Here is a 23,164-nt window from a genome sequence, read left to right as displayed (position 1 = left end):
GAATTTTTTAGCTGTGTGGCTAATAGGAGGAGAAATGATTGTGGAAGAATGACATTGTGGGATAAAAATGGAAATAGAGTGACTGATACAGAGGACATAGTGAAATTGTTCAATGAACACTTTATTGGTGTATTTCATCCTGGAGGAGTAAATTTTAATACTAGAGGGATAGGGCAGGTTCGAGGTTTAGAGGTGCAGGAGGAGAACGTGTTCCAAATACTGAGTACTCTGGATGTCAGTAAAGCTGTGGGACTGGATGGTATTTCACCACGAGTTTTGAGAGAATGTGCTAAGGAACTGACACTGAAGGTAAGATAGTGTCATTGCATAAGGGCAGTAGCAGACTGGAAGTGTCTAATTATAGACCAGTTTGTGTGTCATCATTGTTAAGATCTTGGAGAAATTAGTTAGGGACCATATACAACATTGGGTAGATGAGGGTAATGTTATCTGTGAGAGTCAACATGGATTTGTGAGGGAGCGCTCTTGTTTTAGTAATATGCTAGCCTTTTATAATAAAGTTACAAGAGCAGTAGATGAGGGAAAGGCATATACTGCCATTTTCTTGGATTTAGCGAAAGCATTTGACAGGGTGCCACATCATAAGCTAATATTTAAGTTACAGCACATGGGTTTGGATGTCAGGTTGGTCAACTAGATTCAGGATTGGCTGTCTGATAGGTATCAGAGAGTTGTGTATGGTGGGGCATAGGGTTACAAGTGGGGTCTCACAGAGCTCAATACTGGGACCTATATTGTTTAACCTTTATATCAATGACATTGTCAGTGGATTGCAGGGGATATTCAGTTGTTTGCGGATGATGTGAAGCTGGGAAAGTTTATTAGTAATAGTGCAGATGTGGTAGTCATGCAAGAGGATTTAAATAAGCTAGACAGACAGGCAAATGAATGGGCGTATAGGTTTAATGCAGCAAAATGTAAGGTCTTGAGGTTTGGGACACATTGATGGGACGCTGCATCCTCTATTGGGGGAGATATACTGGAGGAAGTAGGGGAGACAAGAGATCTGGGGTTGATGATTGATAGAAACCTGAAATTCAAGGGACACATTGCAAAGGTGGTGAAGGTAACACAGAGGAGTGCTGCAATAATGAGAAGGATGCTGACCTGCAGAGATAAAAGAGTTATCATTCCGTTGTATAAGACCACACTTTGACTATTGCTCTCAGATTTGGTCCCCAGGATTTGAAGGGGATAAATTAACTGTGGAAATGGTACAGAGGCGGATAACAAAGACAGTTTCAGAATTGTGCAATGTTAGTTATGAGGATCGGCTGAGAGAATGTGGACTGCAGAGTTTGGTGGATAGAAGAAGGAGAGGTGATATGATTGAGACTTTTAAACTGTTGAGAGGTGGTTACAGGGTTGACACTGGGGAGTTCTTTCACTTGGTTGAACAGCGGGAAGGAGTGATGACAAGGGGCCATCCTTGGAAGTTATGAAAGGAAACTGTGAGCAAGAGGGTGGGGAGTGGTTGAACTGTGGAATGCATTGCCTGATAGAGTGGTGAGAGCGAGAACGGTCAATGAGTTTAAGGAGTGGTAAGATAGACTGTGTTTCCTAGGAGGGACCTCCCACAATGAGTCTTGATGGACTTGTGTTTTCTAGGAAGGACCTCCCGCGATGAGTCTTTTGACTCCTTGGAGGCCTAAAAAATAATAATAATAATGTTGGATTTTTCTAAGGCATTTGATAGGATACCACAAGAAAGGCTGTTGCATAAACTGGAGAATATGGGATTGGAATATAAACTCTTGACTGGAATCGGGGGGGGGGGGGGGGGGGATGATTGACAAACAGATATCAAAAAGTGGTATACAGAGGGTGTGAATCTCCCAGATTTAAGGTGACTAGTAGTATACCTCAGGGTTCAGTCCTTGGGTGCCATTATTGTTCAATCTACATTAATGACATCAGCCAAGGTCTAACATCAGATGTGCAATTGTTTGCTGATGATGTGAAGATAGGCAGGGACAATCAGGAATACTATTTGATATTCAGCACTTACAAAATGATTTAAACAGGTTGGAAATTTGGCAAAATGAAAATGGCTATCAGTTTAATGTTAGTAAGTGTAACGTTATTAACTTTGGGTTGATTAGAGTTTCAGTGGCATATTATATTAGCGGGGTTATGCTACAAGAAATTGAGGAGACAAGGGATTTTGGCATATTGGTGGATAGAAAATTGAAGTTCAAAGGTCACATAGCAAAAGTTGCAAATACAACTCAGACAATAATTGTAATGCGGAAGTGAACCTTGACATGTAAGGATAAGAAAGTCATTTTGCCTCTTTATAAGGCTTTCATAAGACCACACCTGGATTATTGTGTGCAGGTTTGGTCTCCCAGGGTTCCAAGGAGATAAAGAAGAGTTACAAAGACTATATCCAGATTATGGGATTTAGATTATGAGGACAAATTGCAAGTATGTGGAGGATTGCAGACTCTGGTTAACAGAGAAAGAGGGGGTGATATGAGAAAGTTCTATAAACTTTTGAATGGGTGTTATACAATATCATCTGATGAAATTTTTTGTTATATGGAAAGTGGGGAGAGAATATGGAATCATCCATGGAAGTTAAGTTTGTTCGCAGTCAAGAAAGAGGTAACAGCTATGTTTTTCTCTCAGAGAGCAGTGAGTGAGTGGAATAGTTTGCCTTTAGGGGTAGTGAGTGCATCTAGTGTGAATGAATTTAAGTGAAGGCATGACAGCTGGTTTGGGTGATTTACAGCCTCCCTCGATGAGTCCTTGACTCCCTGGAGGTCTCGGATAATAATAATAATAATAAAAAATAATAATTTTATCTTAGCTGTAGGTTGTAAATAGTCAGGTACAGGAATATTACAAACACAGTAATTCAATTATCATGATTTTAAAGAATGGATGGTGAACCCAGCGTAAGATATGCTGCAGCCAGATTGATAGCTGAATTCATATGCAACATTATGCCATGATAATGTTGTTCTGGTTTTATGCTTTAATAAATTTTTTAGTTTATTACTAGTGGTGAAGGAAATTTTGTATTCTGAATATTTAAAAATGTGACTGATAACTTTGTAGATATTTTGAAAAAAAAAAAAAAAAAAAAACTGCTAACACCTTCGATTCTCTTATAGTGAGTAGGTGAGGACGTTTTAGCCTTATCTAACGATGGGGGGGGGGGGGGGGCAATATCTCCACCATAGGCCAATTAGAGATAGCTGACCCAAGATTATCACTACAATATCCAGCATCCTGTGAAGAGAGGTGGTTGACAAGTGCCACCATCTTGTGATCCCTAATCCTAACAGTATATATTTATTATCTGTGGAAGAGTGGATTCTATGGTCAATTTTCTTGAGTTTACGGGATGCAAAACCTGAGTTTCTGTGAGAAAAAACCTGCTTGCCAATGCCAGAGATTATCTAACTTGGGATTTACAGCCTCCCTCGATGATACAGATAACTGACCTATCTGTATCATATATATAGGGCTTAGAAAATGTTTGGTGCTAGTCTGTGATGACCAGATTTGAACTTAGGTTTTCCTTCAGGCAGTCAAGCACTATGGAATACAAACATCACTTCCACTGAGCTATACAGGCTCATAGATATGTTGGATATTGTAAATTTTTTGGTATTTTCTTTTGGGAGGAGGGAGACATGATTTTGAGCAGACTGGATAACATAATTTATTAGTTGTAGAGAATATTGTAAAGATGGTGAATATAATCGAAGAGTGTATTTTCTTGGTTTAAAGCAGTAATATAATATGAGTATTTGTATGCACTATAAAACTGCATTAATATGGCAATTTTTTTTATATGGTAAGGGTAATAAGAAAAAAAGTGCACGTTTTTTTTTTATTATTATTTTTTTTTTTGTGTAGCTCCGACTCGCAAAATTTTTTTCGTAAACCTATAGTACATTTGTACTGTGGCAGGGCTAAGGATTTTTGTTTCTATTTTTATTGATTTTATTTTTATTTATTTATTTTGTATTTTTACTTATTTTTTACATAGTCCAGAAATCCTGCTCTGGAGACCAAACATGGAACTGTTTCAAGTTCCTTTCAGGCATCCAATAAGCAGGGTGGCAGTCTCACAAGGGACAATGAAATTCATCTCCCACCTAAGAACAATCACAAACATCCATTCCCATAGTGGGATTCAAACCCACAACTTGTTGATAGGAGAGCAGATGCATTAAATACTTGGCCAACCAGGCTAGCAATATTTGCATGTTTGTGGTATACTTCAGTGTTAACATGACAAGCACATTCATTTTTTGATTATCTGCTAGTCATGTTAATTGTTATTGATTTTCTCTCTCTTATTTAATAGAGAACTATGATCTCTGGTTAAAGGTTTAGAGAATGCATTAGTTTTTAAATGGCATATTCACTGCCAAATGCATAGGACAACGTCCTAATGAGAAGAGAGGGAAAACAGATAATGTGATTCATGTGGGCAAGATAAAATATATCGATGTTAATTTTCTTAATAAAATATAACTTTCAGCTCTGAATTTTATTTTTTTTTTTAAAAACTATCACAGATCTTGTTTCAAAAAAGGGTTCACCACAGTTGATAAGCCATGAAAAGTATGTCTGCTAAATAATGAGGTGGGTTTTTTTAATGAGCATAATGTAAAAAAAAAAAATTGGTAAAAGTAGTACAGAAGCCCCCCCCCATATCTGCGGTACTTATCCGCAGTACGAAAAAAGCGCACGAAACGGTCAAATGCCACAGGCTGGTTGAAACATGCATAAGCGCAGATTGAAAACTTGTTGAAACACGCTTGTCTTGCTAGGCGCGTGGACTTAAATGTGCGTGTTTATTCATGTTTAGTTTTACTCGAATTGTCGAAGAAAGCAGGTTCATCTGTCATTGCAATTAAAAACTGCATTTAAATTCAAGCAAATAAATTGTGAAAAATTTAAAAATGGCTTCAAAACCAAAGTGAAGCCGTGAAGTGCTCAGTATTAGTGAAAAATCAAAGATTATCAATATGATTGAAGTAGAAAAAAAGTCAATTGCAACTGTTGCCAAGATCTATAATAAAACGAATCTTCGATACATAAAGTGTTGAAGAACAAAGAAAAAATTCGTGTCAATCTTTCCATTGTGCCCAAATCTGCAAAAGTTACAGGTACAGTGGGTGATAAGCCATTACTCAAGGTAGAGAAAGCTTTGAATATGTGGGTGGAAGACATGACAAGAAAAAGGATTCCTATTGACGGTAACATGTTACAACAAAAAGCATTGATCCTATATGAAGACATGCGACCATAAGATGAAACAGAAGAGGAAGAAAAGTCATTTACAGCAAGCAAGGGCTGGTTACATAGATTCAAAACTAGGTTTAATCTATTTAAAAAACATAAAAATTACGGGAGAATCTGCATTGGCTGATGAGAAAGCTGCTACATTGTTCCCAGCAGAATTTAGAAAAATTATTGCAGAGAAAGGTTATCATCCTAAGCAAGTTTTTAATTGTGATAAAACCAGCCTTCTTTGGAAGAAAATACCCCAGTGGATCTACATCCATGAAATCATGAAGCAAGCACCAGGCTTTAAAGTATTTAAGGACAGACTGATGCTGGTACATTGTGACGCTGTACTTTGCAATGCAGCTGGTCATATAATTAAACATGGCCTTGTTTACTGAGCACAGAATCCACGTGCCCTTAAAAACAAAAACAAAAGTCATCTGCCTGTTTTTTGACAATCAAATCCGAAAGCGTGAGTCATGGCTGTGTTATTTACGGAATGGTTCCATCGATGTTTTATTCCAGAGGTGAAAAAATACTTCAAGAGGGAAAGATTACCATTTAAAATTTTATTGATAATAGGCAACGCTCCAGGGCACCTTGAGTCACTAGTCACTGAAGATGAAAATGTTCAAGTGGTTTTCTTCCCACCTAATACGACCTCATTGCTTCAGCCACTCGATCAAGGTGTCATTAGATGCTTCAAAGCCTCATATGCTCGACAGGTTTTCGATATGATTCATACAATGGTTGAGGAATTTGCTGATGTTGGAGTTATGGAATGCTGGAAATCATTCACAATTGTATTCATCAAGGAAGCAATGGACGAATTGAAACCAGAAACGGTAACGGCGTGATGTAAGAATTTGTGGAGTGATGCCATTCATAATTCCCAAGACACCCCTGATATTAACTCACAGATAACAGCGATAATTAACACAGCACGGAAAATAGGTAGAGAGGGATTTCGCAGAAGAAGAAGAATTGAATGATTGAATGAACGAGGAGTTGAAAGATCTTGCCAAATCTTCTACAGAAGAAGATGACAATGAGGAGGAAAGTGAACAAGAACCACCAGCATGGAGACTTCAAAAATTTGCCACAATATTTTGAACTCAAACATTAAAGGAACAGATAACGGATTATGATTCAATGATGGAGCACAGCATAAAAATTACTTGCACAATAACAGAAGCTTTGGAACCTTTGCAGAACCTGTTTACTGAATTGAAGAGACAAAAACGGCAGCTTCCAATAACAATGTTTTTTAAAAAAAAGTCGACAAAGCTTCTACTATTGATGATCCTCAGCCGTCCACATCATTTGCTCAGTAGGCAAGCAAGCAAGCAGCCAACTGCCAAAGATTCGGAAGATGAATAAATATGTAGCAGGAACACAACGAAGTGTTCTGATCTCAGTTGGTTCTTCCTAATAAGAATAAAAATGTTAAGATTTTATTAACAACTGCATTTTCATATTAGCATATTTTCTCATTTCGTTTTACATAATCATTATGTGGGTTAAATTTTATTTGTCTAAAGACGAAGGTTTATTGAATGAGACAATTTTTTTGGTTTGTCACTTCACTCATACTACTCAGGGGTACTTTCTACTGCATTTGGGCACACATTCCATTGCTCCTCGTAGATTCTAAACACGTAAAAATTGTTTCCTGATAATTTTAAATAAATATGTAATATTATTATCGAGGAGCAATGGAATGTGAGGTCAAATGCGGTAGATAGCATCCCTGGATAGTACGGGTGAAGTGGTAGTCTAGAAATTACCTCATTTAATAAAAAATAACACTTTTTATTATTATTTATTTAGCCATACAATTTAGTGTATACATTATATATTAACTGCATAACATATTCACTAAAGAACCCTACAATCCTAGCGCATGAGAGTAAGTCAATTTACTAATAATTTCCTGCTTCAATTTTGCTGTATATGTGCAAAAATCTGGGTCTCACTAGTGGTTCGCTACTATCCGCAGTTTCAGGTACCTGCAGAAGAATATGGAACCAAGCCCAGCGGATACGGGGGGGGGCTACTGTATATAATTTTATCCAATAGTGTGCTCTTTGCAGTAAGTATATCTGCAATGTAATAACTTCATTATTTCTTAAGTAGACATTGAGTAAGATAGTGTTAGTGCCTCATATCAAAAATTCAAAAATGGAATAATGAGAACAACTAAGGCCATACCATTTAAGAAAGAACTGTAGCTGATGATGAATTATGGTGCTTCCAATATGACCCAGAAACAAAATAGCAATGCATGGAATGACAATTGCCAACATTTGCAAGACAGCAGAAGGTTCAACTACAGAATGCTGACTGTTTTCTTTGATATACATGGAACTGTTCATAAGGAATTTGTTCCAGAGGACCGAGTAGTTAACAGTCGGTAGTATCTCAGTATGATGCAACGTCTGAATCAACGCATGGGATGAGTGAGAGGGGAGCAGTATACCAAACAAGCAGCTGGCTGTTGCTGTATGACAATATGCCTGCATGTTGTGCATTAAATGTGAAATAGTTTCTTGCTTCCAAATCCACTTGCCTACTTATTTGCTGAATACATAGGCGAGTGGACAATCCATCAGTCTTGACATTGATGGATTTTTTTTTTTTTAATTGAAAATAAAATTCAAAGTATGCCAATCTGACTAAATGGAGGTCATCCAGAAGAGTCAGAAGGGTGTGACTACCAAGTTGAATTTAAGGGAAGGTATGACAGTTGGTTTGGGTGATTTATAGCCTCCCTCGATGAGTCCTTGACTCCCTCCCAGTATAATTTATTAAAACTATTTCTCCCTAATGGTTCATCAGTATTAGGGGAAATATCAGCTTTAACACAATTAATATCATCTTCACAGCAAAACAATAACTTGAAGTTGTAACAGAACCATCAAATCAAGTATATAATTGTGTTGGAAAGATGAAGTGACCTCACAAAAATTTTATATCTCATCTTCTCTGGAATGTTAGGTTCTATGGCAAGTCATCACAGCCAAAGCAACTTGGCTTCTTGGTAACCTAATTAATGCTTCAATGGGTGGCTAAATCCTATCTGCAAGCATATAGTGACTGTCAATCCATATGTTATTCTGGCCAGTTTGCAAGATGAAAAACACAAATTTCCAAAAGGGGGGTGGGGGGAGAATTCTACCTCCTCCGTATGAGACTGGCTAACTGAGCTTCAGCTGAAAAGCTCCGATAAGGTTCTATGCATCCTAGTGGGGATTCAAATCCAGGTCTCTCCAACCAAAGAGCATCATAAAAATTGAATGAGCTACAGAGGCTCCTGAAAAAAATTATAAATATATATAAAATTAATTTAACCCAATTAAATGTTTTTTTTTTTTTAAATAACTATTCTGTTCAGGTGAAGCTGTCCCACAAAATTCTCTGAATAATCTTGCAAATTTAAAGGAATTAAATTGTGAAGTGTCATTTCAAGTCATTCAAGGTGGTCAGTAGTTAGGTCATGATAAGTTAATCATGGCACTCTATGTTCTTGAAAATGGTTATAATTCATGTGTTCTTCAAATCTCATTTCAGCAATCTGATACCAGTTTATCTGTAGTAATTTCCAGAGACATGAACAAGAATTTCTATGAATATTAGGCAGCAACTGCATTGTATTTTGTCTTTGGTGAAAGCAAAGAAGAAAGGAAGGAGAATAATTGAATTTTTAGGATATGAGCAATTTTTTCAGAGATACTTTTTACATATGTGATTGCTATTTGATTTCTTTTTATACATTTCTTCATTTTATATACATGCATGCATATTTTTTTTTTAAACTGTTCTTTTGAGATATCTAGAATGATTATTTTCCTGACCTCCATAGAGTCACAAGACTAATCATGGAAGGTTAATGCTAGCCACTACAAAGACTATGATAGCACTCCTTAAACTCATCCACAGTCTGCACATTCACCATCCTCTCAAGAAATGCATTCCAAGCAAAAAAATTTATTTCTTATCTTTTTACTCACCACCTTCTTTTGCAACTTTGATCATTTCCCCCCTTTGCTTTCTATCACCAAACTCTTCATTCCACATCACCCTGTCAAAACGTGGCACTATCAAATGCCTTGGAAAAATTTAAAAAAAAAAAAAAAAAAATGACAGTGTATGCCTTACTCTCATCCACTGCTCTTGTTACTCTATTGTAAAATTTTATTAAAACAAAAGCATCCTTTAACAAATCCTTGCAGGCCAGCAAAAATAATTTTATCCTTACCTGCCCAATTCTATATGAGTTCTTACCAATTTCTGCAAAATCTGAACAACTACAGAGGAAATACAAATAGGCCTATAGTTTGATACTCCATTCTACCATCACCCTTATGCAATGGTACTATCTTAACCTCCTTCCACTCTCCAGGAACCTATTAACATTTAATTCTATTAATTCTAGTCCCCTGCCATATTAACATTTAGCATACTCAGAATACCTCCTCTTCATTCACTTCTAACATTTCACCAATCATTATCCTTTTAAGAATACAGCCTACAGTACCAAGATGGAACCCTCTAATCAAGTGATCATTAAATATCTCAACTATGTCATCGACTCTGGTCACTTGATTCCTATCTCCACCAGCAAGGTAATCCATCCACTATCATTTTTCCTTCTACTTGCCACATAGCAAAAAAAAAAAAAACCTTATGATTTTCCTTGGATTGCAGTGCCAGTCTCGTCTCATATTCTAATTTTTCTCTCCTTACAATACTAGTCACTTTCCTTGCTTGAGCCTTATATTCCTCATGCAACTGTTCTCCAACTCTCACCTTTATACGCCTTCAATAATCTCTTTTTCTTCTGCAATTCCCTATTTATTCCTTTTGTCATCTATTTGACTCTGAATTGCTTCATCTTCTTCACTCGAGGTATACAATATGTCAGTGCTGTCAACAATTTTTTCTTAATATCTCCTATGCACTAATGACTCCTTCTTCCTTTTAATTCTTTCATCCATTGTACTATTGCAAGCTGGTTTCGAAGTCTATGATAGTCGCCTTCCTTATAATTCCACATAAATTCTTTCTGTTTTGATACCTCCTCTAGATGCTTATTCATCCTGAAGTCAGGACCACATGATAACTCTCACCAGTGGAGGACAAGGTTATCTCAGTCACAATCAGATCCTCTGATGCTATGACCAAATCCAAAACTCCTGATCATTGTGTTCCCTCCACCACATGCTGGCTAAGACAGCTGTCCCTCAAGAAATCCAAAAATTCAGTTCCCTTATTACTGCATGCTGTCTTCTCTGTCCAGTTTATATTGCTATAGTTGAAATTCCCCCATAATGATCATTTGCTTTGCAATTGCCAAACTAATTTGCCTAAACATTTTCTGCTCATCATCATCAATCTATATTCTCTGGTCCATAGCAAAACATTCCACTAAATATTTTTTATAAACATTTAGTTCACACCATATACTCTCAAAGACATTGGTGTTATTTCCACTGAGATTCTCCACCCTGAGAGTGCACAATCCATTTCTTATCACGAGTAAGACCTCCAACACCATGTTTACTTCCCTATCCTGCCAAAATATGCTATACCCTTCGATTTCTATCCCTGTTAGAACATCCTCCTCAGTTAACCGAGTTTCACTAATACCAAAAACCTTTGGAGAGACTGAGTCAATCAATGTCCTAAACTCATTCCCTTTATTCCTAATGCTCCTAGAACTTGTATACAGAAAAACCAGCCAGTATTCTTACAGCATCATTACTTCCCTTATACTCCACCTAGTTCTGTAATATAGTGTACCCTCCATTTCTAAATTTATATATCCTGCAACATTCCACCTGTGCAATTCTATTTTCCCTGACCTGACACGCTCACTTTCCTAGAAAATAACAGTCTCTCCAAATGCCCGGGCCCTTCTGCATTCAAATGTAATTTGAAGAGAGCTGTATGCATCCATCTCTTGCATACAGTTCTCTTCAAAGTATCCTCAAATGTACTCTGTGCATCCACATATTCCAGACCTCTTTTCCTGTACATTCTCACTACATCTCATTTGTCATCACTCCTCCTCCTTCACTCCACATTATCATACTCACTATCTTTCCTAGGACACATTTCTGCTGCATTAGCTCTAACATTAACCTCAAATCTCACACTACACGATTCATGCTACTTCTCACATTATTCATCCCTACTATTACTACCATCTCCTCTACACTTTCACCCCTACTATTACTACCATCTCCTCTACACTTTCACCCCTCTTCAATGCCGTTGCCACACTCTCTATTGTTCCACCAGGCAAGCACTCTACTCTGCATGCCTTGAATCACTGAGTCTCCATACATGATAGTCCGAACAGATTCATTCATCCTTCTTTCACTGGCATCACTGACTCTCACAGCTTCCAATCTTTCTCTCGTTTCTCTCCCTCCTCCCTCTCATCTCTTGCTTCCACACACACACTCAGTTTTCTGCAATTTCCCCTCTCTCCCTCTCTGATGCTGTTCTCTTATACCTATTCTCATGACACATGTAATTTGATTGTTCCTTACTGACTGCTTTAGTCATTGTTTCAGCTCTGAAGATGCTACACCAGGGAAATATTAGCTAAAGCTAATATAATGAAAGCTAAAACTAATAAAATATAACTTAGCTAAAATTAAGTTATATTTTACTGAATCATATTTTAAATTTATCATGATATAGCATTTTATGTTAAGGAACTTTGGGCAGGAATTTTCAGGATTTGTTATAGCAAGTGATTTCAATATAGTAGTGTTTGATATAATAAGAGATACCTGAGTGTATATGTACATATTTATAAAAATAACAAATAATGAGTTTTAATATATTTCTCAAATTACTTACCTTTATTATCTGGACAGTATAGTGCCCAATGGCCCATTTTTCCACAGTTAAAACAACATGATTCATTTTTTGTTCTCTTCTGAATCCACTGCCTCCTTTTCTTGTATTTTACAGAAATCTGTTTTGCATAACCCCTTGAATATCTCCTCTTTTTGAGATTGATTTTAACAAAATTATCATTTAATGATTGCAAAGCTATTTTTCTGAAAGATAATTTTTATGATTTCAGCTGAAATATCAGGAACATAAGAAACATTAAACTTACACTAGAAATGTGAAACTTTATAATTCACACACCAATAATTAGATACTTCGTCTTCATAAAAAAATAAATTTACATATCTCGAGCCAAGCTAATATTACGAAATATGGTAGAAATACTCAATTTATGACACCCCCCCCAAATTTTACAACTGGTATAAACTCTATTATGACTGTACGAAATGCCAGGAGCAAGGTGATCGGGATTTGGTAACCAACTCTATCATGGTTGGTTACCAAATGACTGAGACCTTAGTGTAAAACCTAGAATGAATGGTTTATAATAACAATTAATGGTTGTTGTTTATATTTTTTTATCCAATAACTACATTTTTATGTCAAAAAATATTTTTTGCAGAGAAAGGGGGAGATGCTGAGTCATTGTGCACACATCACCCTGGTCCCTGAGCCAATTTCCATATGAAAACTGGCAAGTGACCAAAGTGAACACCACTTATATAAGTCTAGGTTATGACCCCACTAATTCTCAGAGGAAAACATTAAAAAGGCTGCTCAAAAATATCATCTCTTGCCCCTCCCCACCCACCAAATTAATTTTAAATCAAACCTTTTAGCTTTCCCCCTGATATGCAGTTTACCTAAAATTCATAAACCCAATAACCCCCCCTGCATCCTATAGAATGAACTCCCTGCCCCTTTTTAAACTAACCAATAGTTAGCTATCTCTTTTTCCTCTCTTGCTGGCCATACTTCATCTTTATATTAAATATTCTACCCACTTCAAATCTATAATCCAAAATTTAGTTTTAAGTAAGAATAATGTTAATTTTGACATAACTTCTTTGTTCACCAATACCCCCCCCCTCTGTCGGACGCCTTAACTTTACTTTTAAAAAAAATGTCCCCCACCCTGCATTACGGATCTCACCGATTCTGTCCATACCCAGGGCCTGCCTTCTCTATAAAGGGGCCCGGGTGCAAGAAACCTTTTGGGGCCCTAAAATATTTTTCAAAGGTAAAAATTAAAGGATTCGAAATAAACGTATTGTAAAACCTCTTACCTGCAAACGACTTTGGCACAATAAAACAAAAAAAACACATTCAAAATATAACAGGTTAACATAATGTTTACTGAACACAAAACGAAAGTATTAAATAATTAACATAAATAAATATTTGACACAAACAAAAGTAACCTGGCTCACCAACTAGCACACAAAAACTATTTACAATTAATTATTGTTTAAAGTAATAAAAAAAATAAATAGGCTTACTATTTAGGGGCCTAGTTTTACTAACATGTATATTGCTTATTATGTATTTATTTAAATAAGCAATTTTTTTTTTGCTATGTCAATCATTTCCGAAAAATTACAAATTTTTGGTAATTTCCTTTTCGATGCTTAATATAGCAAGTGCATTTAAGCGTTCTTCGCACATACTTGACCGAAGATAATTCTTTATCAATTTTAATTTGCTAAAAGAACGCGCTGCACTTGCTATAGTAACTGGTAACATAAAGAAATTTTCAATACAGTTAGTACATTTGGAAATAGTTCATTATAAATATTATATAATATATATTGCAATATGTCTTGCATTGTTTACATATTTTTGGTCCAAGATCAATTCTCTTAACAAATCAATTTCCTGGATTAAGTCTTCATTTACATCTTTACTATAATATTTTACAAAATCCCTTCAGCAGTTTTCTAGTTCATTTTTTTCTAATGTTTTTATATCAGTGATTAATTTAAAATAAGAAATAACATTGGGTATATTTTTAAATCAATCATCTATTTGTACAATAACAGTATCAATCACACGTTGAAAAAGTGAATTCCTCTATCGGGTTTAGTAAAACTTCATCTTCTGCTAGTTTAGAAAATAATCTTTTTCTTTTTCGAATTCTTTTTTCAGGGAAGTCTTTCAAGCATTGTCCAAAAATGTGTTAAATTTAGATCTTAATTTTGGATTTTATTTTTAATTTTATTCACTAAATTAAAAGCAGAGTCAAGAACAGTTGTTTTTGCTTGAAATAGTTTGTTGATGCAATTAATTTTTGACAATATTGTAAACCACACCGATAAGTTTAAAATAAATGGCATTTCTTGTAATGAATCTAGTAGACTTTTAGCTTCGGATACTGCTGTGTTATTGTTAATTGCACCAATAAATTCTTATAAGGCATTATAAGTTTGTTCAAACTGTGTATACACTGCTTTGACTTATTTTGGCTTCCCATCGAGTATCACATAATGGTTTAAGCGTAATATTTAAATGCTTTTGTATAATTTCCCGCCTTTCTGTAGATGCAGAAAATACACAGCATAAACGGTGCAATATTCCGAAAATTTTTTTACAATATATACTACTGGAAGCAGCATCACAAATTATCAAATTAAAAGAATGTGATAAGCAAGGTACATAAATTGCATGAGGGTTTAAACTAATTATTCTAGATTGTACGCCTTTATATGTTCCCTTTATATTGCTACCGTTGTCGTATGCTTGCCCTCTACAATTCATAATATCTAAATCAAGCTCGCCTATTCTTTTTAAAAGCGAATTTGTTAGTCCTTCACCAGTCACATCAGTTACTTCAATAGATCCTATAAATGACTCATTTATAATTAATTTTTTGTCTGCAAAATTTACATATCTAATAATTATTGAAGTTTGTTCCTTGTGAGAAATATCTGGAGTATAATCCATTGGGATACTGTAATATATGGATGCTTTTATATTGTCTTTAATTTTATTAAGGACTTCATTACCTAATGCAGCAATAATTTCCTCTTAAAATCTATGCGCCTAATGATGCACAATTCGTTTTTTCTATTTTTAATTCTGTTTACATAATCCATTAGCACAGGATCATATTTACTTAATAATTCTATTAAACTTAAAAAATTTCCATTATTCGGTGTTCCTATTGTTTCATGGGATCCTCGAAATGACAGACTATTACTTGCTAAAAATAGAATTACATCTACAATTCTTTGAAATAGTAATTTTAGACGTTCTGTTTCTTTATTTATATTAATTTGATTTGTTCTGTCAACAGTTGAACATACATTAAGCCTTTTTAGTAATTCTTGCCAAGCAATAAAAGAATTAAAGTGACCAACAGAAAGCTCATGATCTTGAATTACAGATGACAGTTTTCTCCATTTATTAAAACCATATATAAATCGTGTTGATTGATCTTTTCCTCTTCTTTTGGAAAATAATACACAACAAAAGCAAAATACTGAGTCTTGAGCAAACTAACCAGCTGTGAAGCTAAGTTTCACCATTTGGCATTTTTTTTAAATAGTATGATGTAGAAAATGATCTACCTTCAACATTCTTAATGAATGTGTCTTGATGATGTTGTTTAGGTCCGGTTTTAACACAAAATAATCTAAATTTATCAGTTATAATATTTGGCCACACACCTCGATCATTTATATTCACTTGATCACCATCGTTATTATTGTTTTCTTCATTATTTGCTGTATCCAAAACGTTTGTATAATCAGATGTGTCTTTTTCGACGAATCCCACAGTTTCTACATTTTCGTTGAAAAGTTGTGTAGCTTGTTTGGAGTTTTTTTCTTCAGTTGAAGTTTGAATCGCAACTGCTAAAGTCGTAGCAATATCGTCATCACATTTATTTTGTAGCCATGAAAACAAGTCTACGTGTGACTTTTTGAGATTTTGCTTTTCTTCTTTTTTCTTTTCTGCTGATTTCCTTTTTTTGACATCCAGAGGGATACTTTCTTGGCATGGACATTATGGGTTAGGTTTTGCCTGTCGAATAAGTAAATAATATTAAATATTTTTATCCCATGAGTTAACAAAAAGTTAAATATGTACATACTTTTTACAATATTACAAAATTTTAGAAACACTCAAGGAATGTGTTTATTTTTTTTGTTTGTTTACTTCAGTACATCAGTTTCACCCTTATCTATCACTATTAACTAAGTTGAAATTAATGTAGTTGAGATCTAATCACGTGCAGACAACACTTCATAATTCTGAATATTGATACTACATTTCACATAGCTTTAAAAATAACTTACCGTATTTACAGGAATATAACTGGTCCTCACATATAACTCACACCCCTGATTTTACTTTGCAAAAAAAAGAAATTGAAAAGTTTCGCGTAACCTGGCACAGAAAAAAAAAAGTTGAATCACATTCACCTCATGGCAATGATGACTCGCTTCCCATGGCAAACCACGCGCTTTCCATACTAGCCAATACGTCTGCAGATGCCAGTAAAAGCAGGTCGTTTTATTGTATCACTGAATAAGGTACAAACATTTGCAGTCTGTGTAATATATTTCTCAACAAATAGTGCAATTAGAGACAGCTGGGATAAAGGCACTAACTAATGAATCGCATGTCCCTTCCCCCCCCAAAACTATGCTATTTAGCCACAAGCAAAACCATATGCTGCACTGGCAAACACTAAAAACTAGATGTGTGGGATTCTGTCCCTCCAGCTCAAATGCAGAGCAACAATAAAAATCAACAGAAAGTGTTAAAATTCGTAAACGTGTTAAAGCTAGGAAATATATAGTGAATATTGTTATGGCACTTTCAGATATTGAATTTGGTTGAAGAGAATTAGCATTTCAATTCAAAAATTGTCTGCTGACTTTTATCTTTGACTCGCACGATCTTTTGTTAATACCGCACCAATCATATATGCACATATCTTTACTGGTCTAGTACCATAGCTGTCTGTTCATTAGTCATTCGTGAAGGATTGTTCATTAAGTATCTCAAGTCTTATAAATTACTGCTAATTTTTGCTTGAAATAATGGGAAAGCAGATGGTGCTATTTGGGTAGGATGCACACAAGGAAACTGCTCTCTAGGCAGGAAATAGCAATTGCAACATATGCGGGGATTTTACGAAAAAAACTGAAAACTTTAGTTTCCGAAAATCAATGTAAAGGAAATTTGCTTTTATATCTAATAAGTTAAACATATTAATTGACAATAAATACTTCCAATCCATATTTTAATGACTTACGATTTAATAAAATCCAAATACACTTTAGAAAAGGGATATGTTCTTTATGAAACATGAAAAGATATATCAGATGATGGTAAAGGAGTCACGCCATGTCTGGATGCCTAACGAATAATGACAACTGAACTGGACAAAACCTGTACATCAGTATATCGCGGAGATATATTGATGGTTTAGAAATAGGATGTTTGTTTCTAATTTTCTTATTACTTATTATTATGAAACAGTTGGTAGAGTTTAATTAATTATTGCATTTTTATTTGGTATAGCTGTACTTAATAAAATTGTATTATATTAAGTTAAAATATGTGTCAGCGAAGATGTTTGAAATGTATTTTTTTATTTAATTATTTTTTAAGATGAGCCCTGGGTTGCGTACCGGAAAAAAAAAAAAAGTCATTGGCATGCCACATTTGGCAGGCATGTTAAGGGTTGTCCACCCCTGCTCTAGACTAACCATATATAAAGAATATAATAAATATTTTTTCAACGGTAACGAGCCAAATGATATAAATGTGTAACAGATTAGAAAAAAACTAATGATGAATCAGGCATTTTAGGGTAAAAATGAAATCGTGTTTGTTAATTTTTATATACTGCATAAACGCATCAAAAGGGTTAAGCAAAAAAACCCTAATATAATAGAGAAACACAGAGATATTATTATTACCGGGGGGCCCTAAAATCCTGTCGATGAAATCTCTTTAGTTAAAAGCAAAATTAGAAGAAAAAAAAAATGTTTCTGCAAATGTGTACTGACTGTGCCCACTCGATCGTGGGGCCCAGGTGCATTGCACCCCCCAGATGGCCAGCCCTGTCCATACCAGTAACTTCACTTAGAAAGACACCATAAATAGAGGGTAGAGCCATGGGGTCTTTCCTCACTGTTTCCTAATTGGAGCATTTCAAAAAATACTCTTGGCACTGCTGTTCTCAAACTTTCTCAGTGGACTAAAATACACTGTTTTAATTCTGTATCCAAATATCAGCAAATAAAGTTTCTTCGTGACTGGTCTACTTGTATACAGAGGCTGTTAACTTCAAATCAATTATCTCAGTATTCTGCAATGCAAAAAAAAGTCCACTTCTTTTTGGACAAGTATATTGCTGTGTGGGAAGGATCATTACCCAGTCCAGTTTCTATCTTTATTGAGATCTCATCAGTTAGAGCTAGACCCAGGAAGCTACTGATGTTAACTAATGCAGATGTTATATATTTTCTATACACAAGTAGTATATGGAACTACTTGTATGTGGAAAATGGAAAGGTCCATGTTACTGAAACTTGTCATATTATGAAGAACACAAGAAATATATCTACTGCTACAACTATAGTCAGTCAAGTCTATCTGTAATTGCTTTCGACCAATTGATTCATTTGCATGAATCAATTGGGAAAATATGGGGAGGTGGCATCTTATAGCAGTTCAGTGTTTAGAGAGTTCCAAAAGCTAAGTTATTTTAGAAAAAACTAGCGATATTAGCTAGAATATAACTGGGTTATATTGTGGTGTTAATCAGACTTAAGTTGATTTTTTTAAATTTAAATATAAGTTATTTGTACAGCAAGTTAAATAGCAGAGCACATGGCACCAATGCAAAGCACCATTGTTCAAAGAATTCAACTGGAGGAGCTTCATTCTATGTAATGTCTGCAAAGAAATGTACTCGTTACCAAAGATGAAAGGACTTTGGTTTAAAAACGAAAGGGGTGGAAGAGTATGCAGAAAACAGCAAGAAAGTGAGTATCAAGTTGAGAGATTGAAGTTGTCTATCCTATCCCCTTCCCTCAGCCATATGGCTGGTGGGAGCAGGGCTGGCCATCTCAGGGGTGCGGTGGGTGCAATGCACCCGGGCCCCACGATCGAGTGGGCACAGTCAGTACACATTTGCGGAAATGTATTATATTTCGAATGTGTTTTTTTGGTTTTCCTGTGCCAAAATCATTTGCATATAAGATGTTTTACAATATGTTTATTTCGAATCCTTTAATTTTTATCTCTGAAAAATATTTTAGGGCCCCAAAAGGTTTCTTGCACTCGGGTCCCTTTATAGAGAAGGCTGGCCCCGGGTGGGAGTAGCTATATGTTACCATACGAGGGAGATGATTATGAGCAAGATGGTTTCCCATTGCCTTCCTTGCCATAGTATATTTTATGACTGTAGCCATGTGTGTTCATGAGACCAGTTTGCCTGTTTTGAGGGATGAAAAACCCAGGTAGAAAAAAAAACACTCCACCTCTGTATGACCGGTTAACTCATCTTTAATCAAAAGAGACCAGATAAAGTTCCTCATGTCACTGATGGGAATCAAACCCAGGTCTTTTCAACCAAAGGGCTTTGTCTATACTGACTGAAATATGGAGGTTCCATTGAAATTGTAGATGAAGTAAAACAATGCCATCCAAAGCAGCACCGCTGTTCAAAGAATTCAACCCAGAGGGACCTCCTCCTTCAGTGCAATGTCTCTGAAATGTACTTGTTCCTGAAAGCGAATGGACATGAGTTCGAAAACAAGGGTGTGTGCTGAAAACGTTACAAAAGCAAGTGTCAGAAGTGTAAGTCAGGTTCATTAGTCTCTATTGAGAGACTAATGTCTAGATGTAACAGTCTATACTTCAATCTACACTACACTCGCACACATTTCATAAGCATGAAATGTGTGGGACTGTTTGTGGTGGAAGATAGGATTAAGAGAGAGAGAGAGAGAGAAAGAAAGAGTAAAAGTAGCACGATTGAGAGAGAGAGAGAGAGAAAGAGTAAAAGTAGCATGTTTGAGAGAGAGAGAGAATAAAAGTGACATGATAGAGCGAGAGAGAAAGAGTTAAAAAGAATAGTAGTATGACAGCTATGAAGATTGAAGAGTTGGCTGTAATGAGGGAGATAGCACAATTACATGGAGTAAAGTGACATGATTGAGAGAGAGAGAGAGTGTGTGTGAAAGTGATAATAAAAAGAGCAGTAGTATTACAGATATGAAGATTGAAGAGTTGGCTGAAATGAGGGAGAATGAAATAGCACAATGTAGAGTGTTACACAAGATGAAGTGTGAGCTAGAGCGAGTGCAGAAACATCTGGCAAGTTCACTAAGAGACAAGGAAATTAAAAACAGAGTCTTGTATGACGATTCTATTATAAGCAGTGCACTTGATGAGCAAGCGACAAAATCATGTAAGGATAGCAGTGGGTCTCCTGAACCATTTTTGATCTGTTTTGTGTGTGTGAAATGTGAACTGATGTGTTTAGGCCACTGATATAGATAAGTTTTTAATATATAATTTTCTATCAATAATTTATAACTTTTTTGCCCAAATGGAGAAACAGTGTTGACGATCTACTGAAGTCCCATTTTCTGCCAGAGCTTCTGTGGACTATGTGATTGCAGTCAAAGGAGGCAAGCCTCATCTTCCTCCTCCTCTTCCAAATTTACTATTATATTTACACCTTTGAGTAATTCAGATATAGCATTGTCCTTCATCATCATTTTCTATTATATTTTAAAACAAACACACTGTTCCTCACTCTATGCAGATTTGGTTACAATTAATTAATAAATTAAAGTATTCAAAGTTATCCTATAATTAATTGCACTGGACCAATTAAGGTGAGAGCTGATGCACTCTTAAAATTTTCATATATTGATAAAAATGCAACCATACGGTCAAATTGATATGAATTTTGTTGAGCAGGTTGCATAAGCAACATGACAGCACACCCAGCCAAGATGGACAAGCGACACCACTGATATACTTGGTACTAAGATAGAAGGAAGTTGACCTTTAAAGAGAGTGGATAAGGGCAACTAGCTACATATGGAGCTTTTCAGCCATAAAGAGATTACATTTCCTTATGGTTCTGGCCATCTTTTCTGAAGTACCTTAGATATAGTAAATAGTAATGACATTAATATAATCTACATGTTGAAAGGGATATGAGGTGCAGGGAGAAAAATAATCTGTCAATTTTATTGGTATTGTGTCCACTGGATAAGAAGGTCATGAATAATCCATTAAACCAATGTTTAATTCTTTCTCTGTGCTGCTTTCACTCCATTAAACCTCAGCAGTAACTTCAACAACCAGCACTTAAGCCTAAATACACAATTGTGGGGTTATGTATTTTGAACTGAGGATGTTGTTAGGTACAACATTTTATTAATACATGTAACAATAATTCATTTGTTACAATTGTCAATCTAGGAAGTGATGGTAGATAAATGTTTGGGGGTCACAATGCCAATATCTTTATTTGTGATTTCTAATATTTCACACTTTACAGGCAATATGCATTTTATTCCTTACCACCTTTCATGGTAAGAAATAAGATGTTCGATCAATTTGAGGCAACAGTTAAATATAATGGCCTGCAAATATACTAATGTTAATAAGCAGGAAATAAAATTTTTTGTCTCTCTTAAATGCTTAACTATAATAGTAACATCAATAATCCAATAAAACACGATATATAAAACAAAGAAAAGTTCAAATTCTTACCTTTCAATGTGACCTAATTTTGAATTTCTGGTAAAGGATGCCCTCTGCAAAAATTCATTCTGAAGGACAGCATTCATTTCATCTTGTTTAGATTCACTATTCACTAGATCTCTCTTACATGAAGCTCTAATAGCTGGTCTTTTTGGTTTTACTTTCTGGGCAAGTTCTTCCATGTTAGTAATGACTGCTTTCTGTTGTTTACTTTGACTTGAATTTTCTGAGTTTGCAGTAACTGTCCTCCTTTTCTTCTTCTTTCTTTGACTTGAAGAGCAGTCCACAGTTTGTGTGGCGCTCTCATCAGAAGCATTAAATTCTTTACCATTTATCCTGTTTTCTATATCATTAATATATTTTGGGCTCTTTTCTAAATGAAAAATTTCATCTCCAATTACTTTAACTATGGTGCTATCTACTGTTTTAACTTCTTTCTCTGTCCTATCTATTAATTTGCTGTTTTCTTCAGAAATGTTCATTACATTTAAATCATCCCTTTGCAATACAGCAGCATTATATTTAAAAGGAATATGGTCTTCTTTATTAAACTCTATGGATGCAACAAGAGAATTTCCTTCTTGTATTGACTGTCCTATACAACCTGAATCAGTAAAAATTTCATTTTCTTCAGAAATAGCATTAAAACTGCTGGTATTTATCAAGTCATTTGAGAAAGGAAATTTTCTATTGGCAGGTAAAACTTCCATCTCAGGTTCACATCTTTTTAGCCATGTCAGATCAACTTTGTGCTTTTGATGTAGTAATTTTTCACGTTTCTGCTTTAAGTAAAGTGGAGAAAGAAAATTTGCTAAACGAGGAGTTCTCGCATTATTTTGATTTACAGTTACAACATGAGATGAATATTTTGACTGGTTCATATCTAGTTCTCTAACCGATGGACCTTTTTCAGAGAATTCTGTATGAATATTGGGATTTACTGTATTTTGTAAACCTACATCTGGTTGACTATTTTCCGACAATTCATTCTCAACTTTGCCAATGACATCTTTCCTAAAGGAATGTTCTCTGCTTTGTATACTCATAACTGGAGAAATAAAAGACGGACTATTTATTGACAATTTATTCTCAACTTTGCCAATGACATCTCTCTTCAGAAAATGTTCTCTATTTTGTGTACTTATATCTGGAGAAATATAAGACTTCATAGCCCTTTTCTTAAATGATTGCTGGAAAAAAAAAGTCTATAAATTCAACATGAAAAAAAAAGACAGTGATTTAATTATCGAGCTCAAAATTTCAAATGCATAATAAG

General features: G+C 35.2%; 1 protein-coding gene across 1 annotated transcript in view; it reads right to left on the bottom strand.

Moving 5' to 3' along the window:
• RecQ4 (RecQ4 helicase) overlaps positions 1–22,959 on the bottom strand; it is a 261,720-nt gene extending 238,761 nt beyond the window's left edge. The window contains exons 1-2 of the mRNA XM_090397875.1: positions 21,898–22,959; positions 12,148–12,350 (exon numbers count right to left, since the gene is read on the bottom strand). Coding sequence (XP_090254001.1) covers positions 12,148–12,350; positions 21,898–22,934 — 1,240 coding nt within the window. The 5' untranslated portion in view covers positions 22,935–22,959. The remainder of the gene's footprint in view (positions 1–12,147; positions 12,351–21,897) is intronic.
• Between the last annotated feature and the right edge of the window lie 205 nt (positions 22,960–23,164).

The sequence above is a fragment of the Typopeltis vanoorti genome, chromosome 9, assembly GCF_054136105.1.
Source record: "Typopeltis vanoorti isolate ZY-2024b chromosome 9, IOZ_Tvanoo_1.0, whole genome shotgun sequence".
Classification (NCBI taxonomy): domain Eukaryota; kingdom Metazoa; phylum Arthropoda; class Arachnida; order Uropygi; family Thelyphonidae; genus Typopeltis; species Typopeltis vanoorti.
This window is presented reverse-complemented; position numbering and strand designations above follow the sequence as displayed.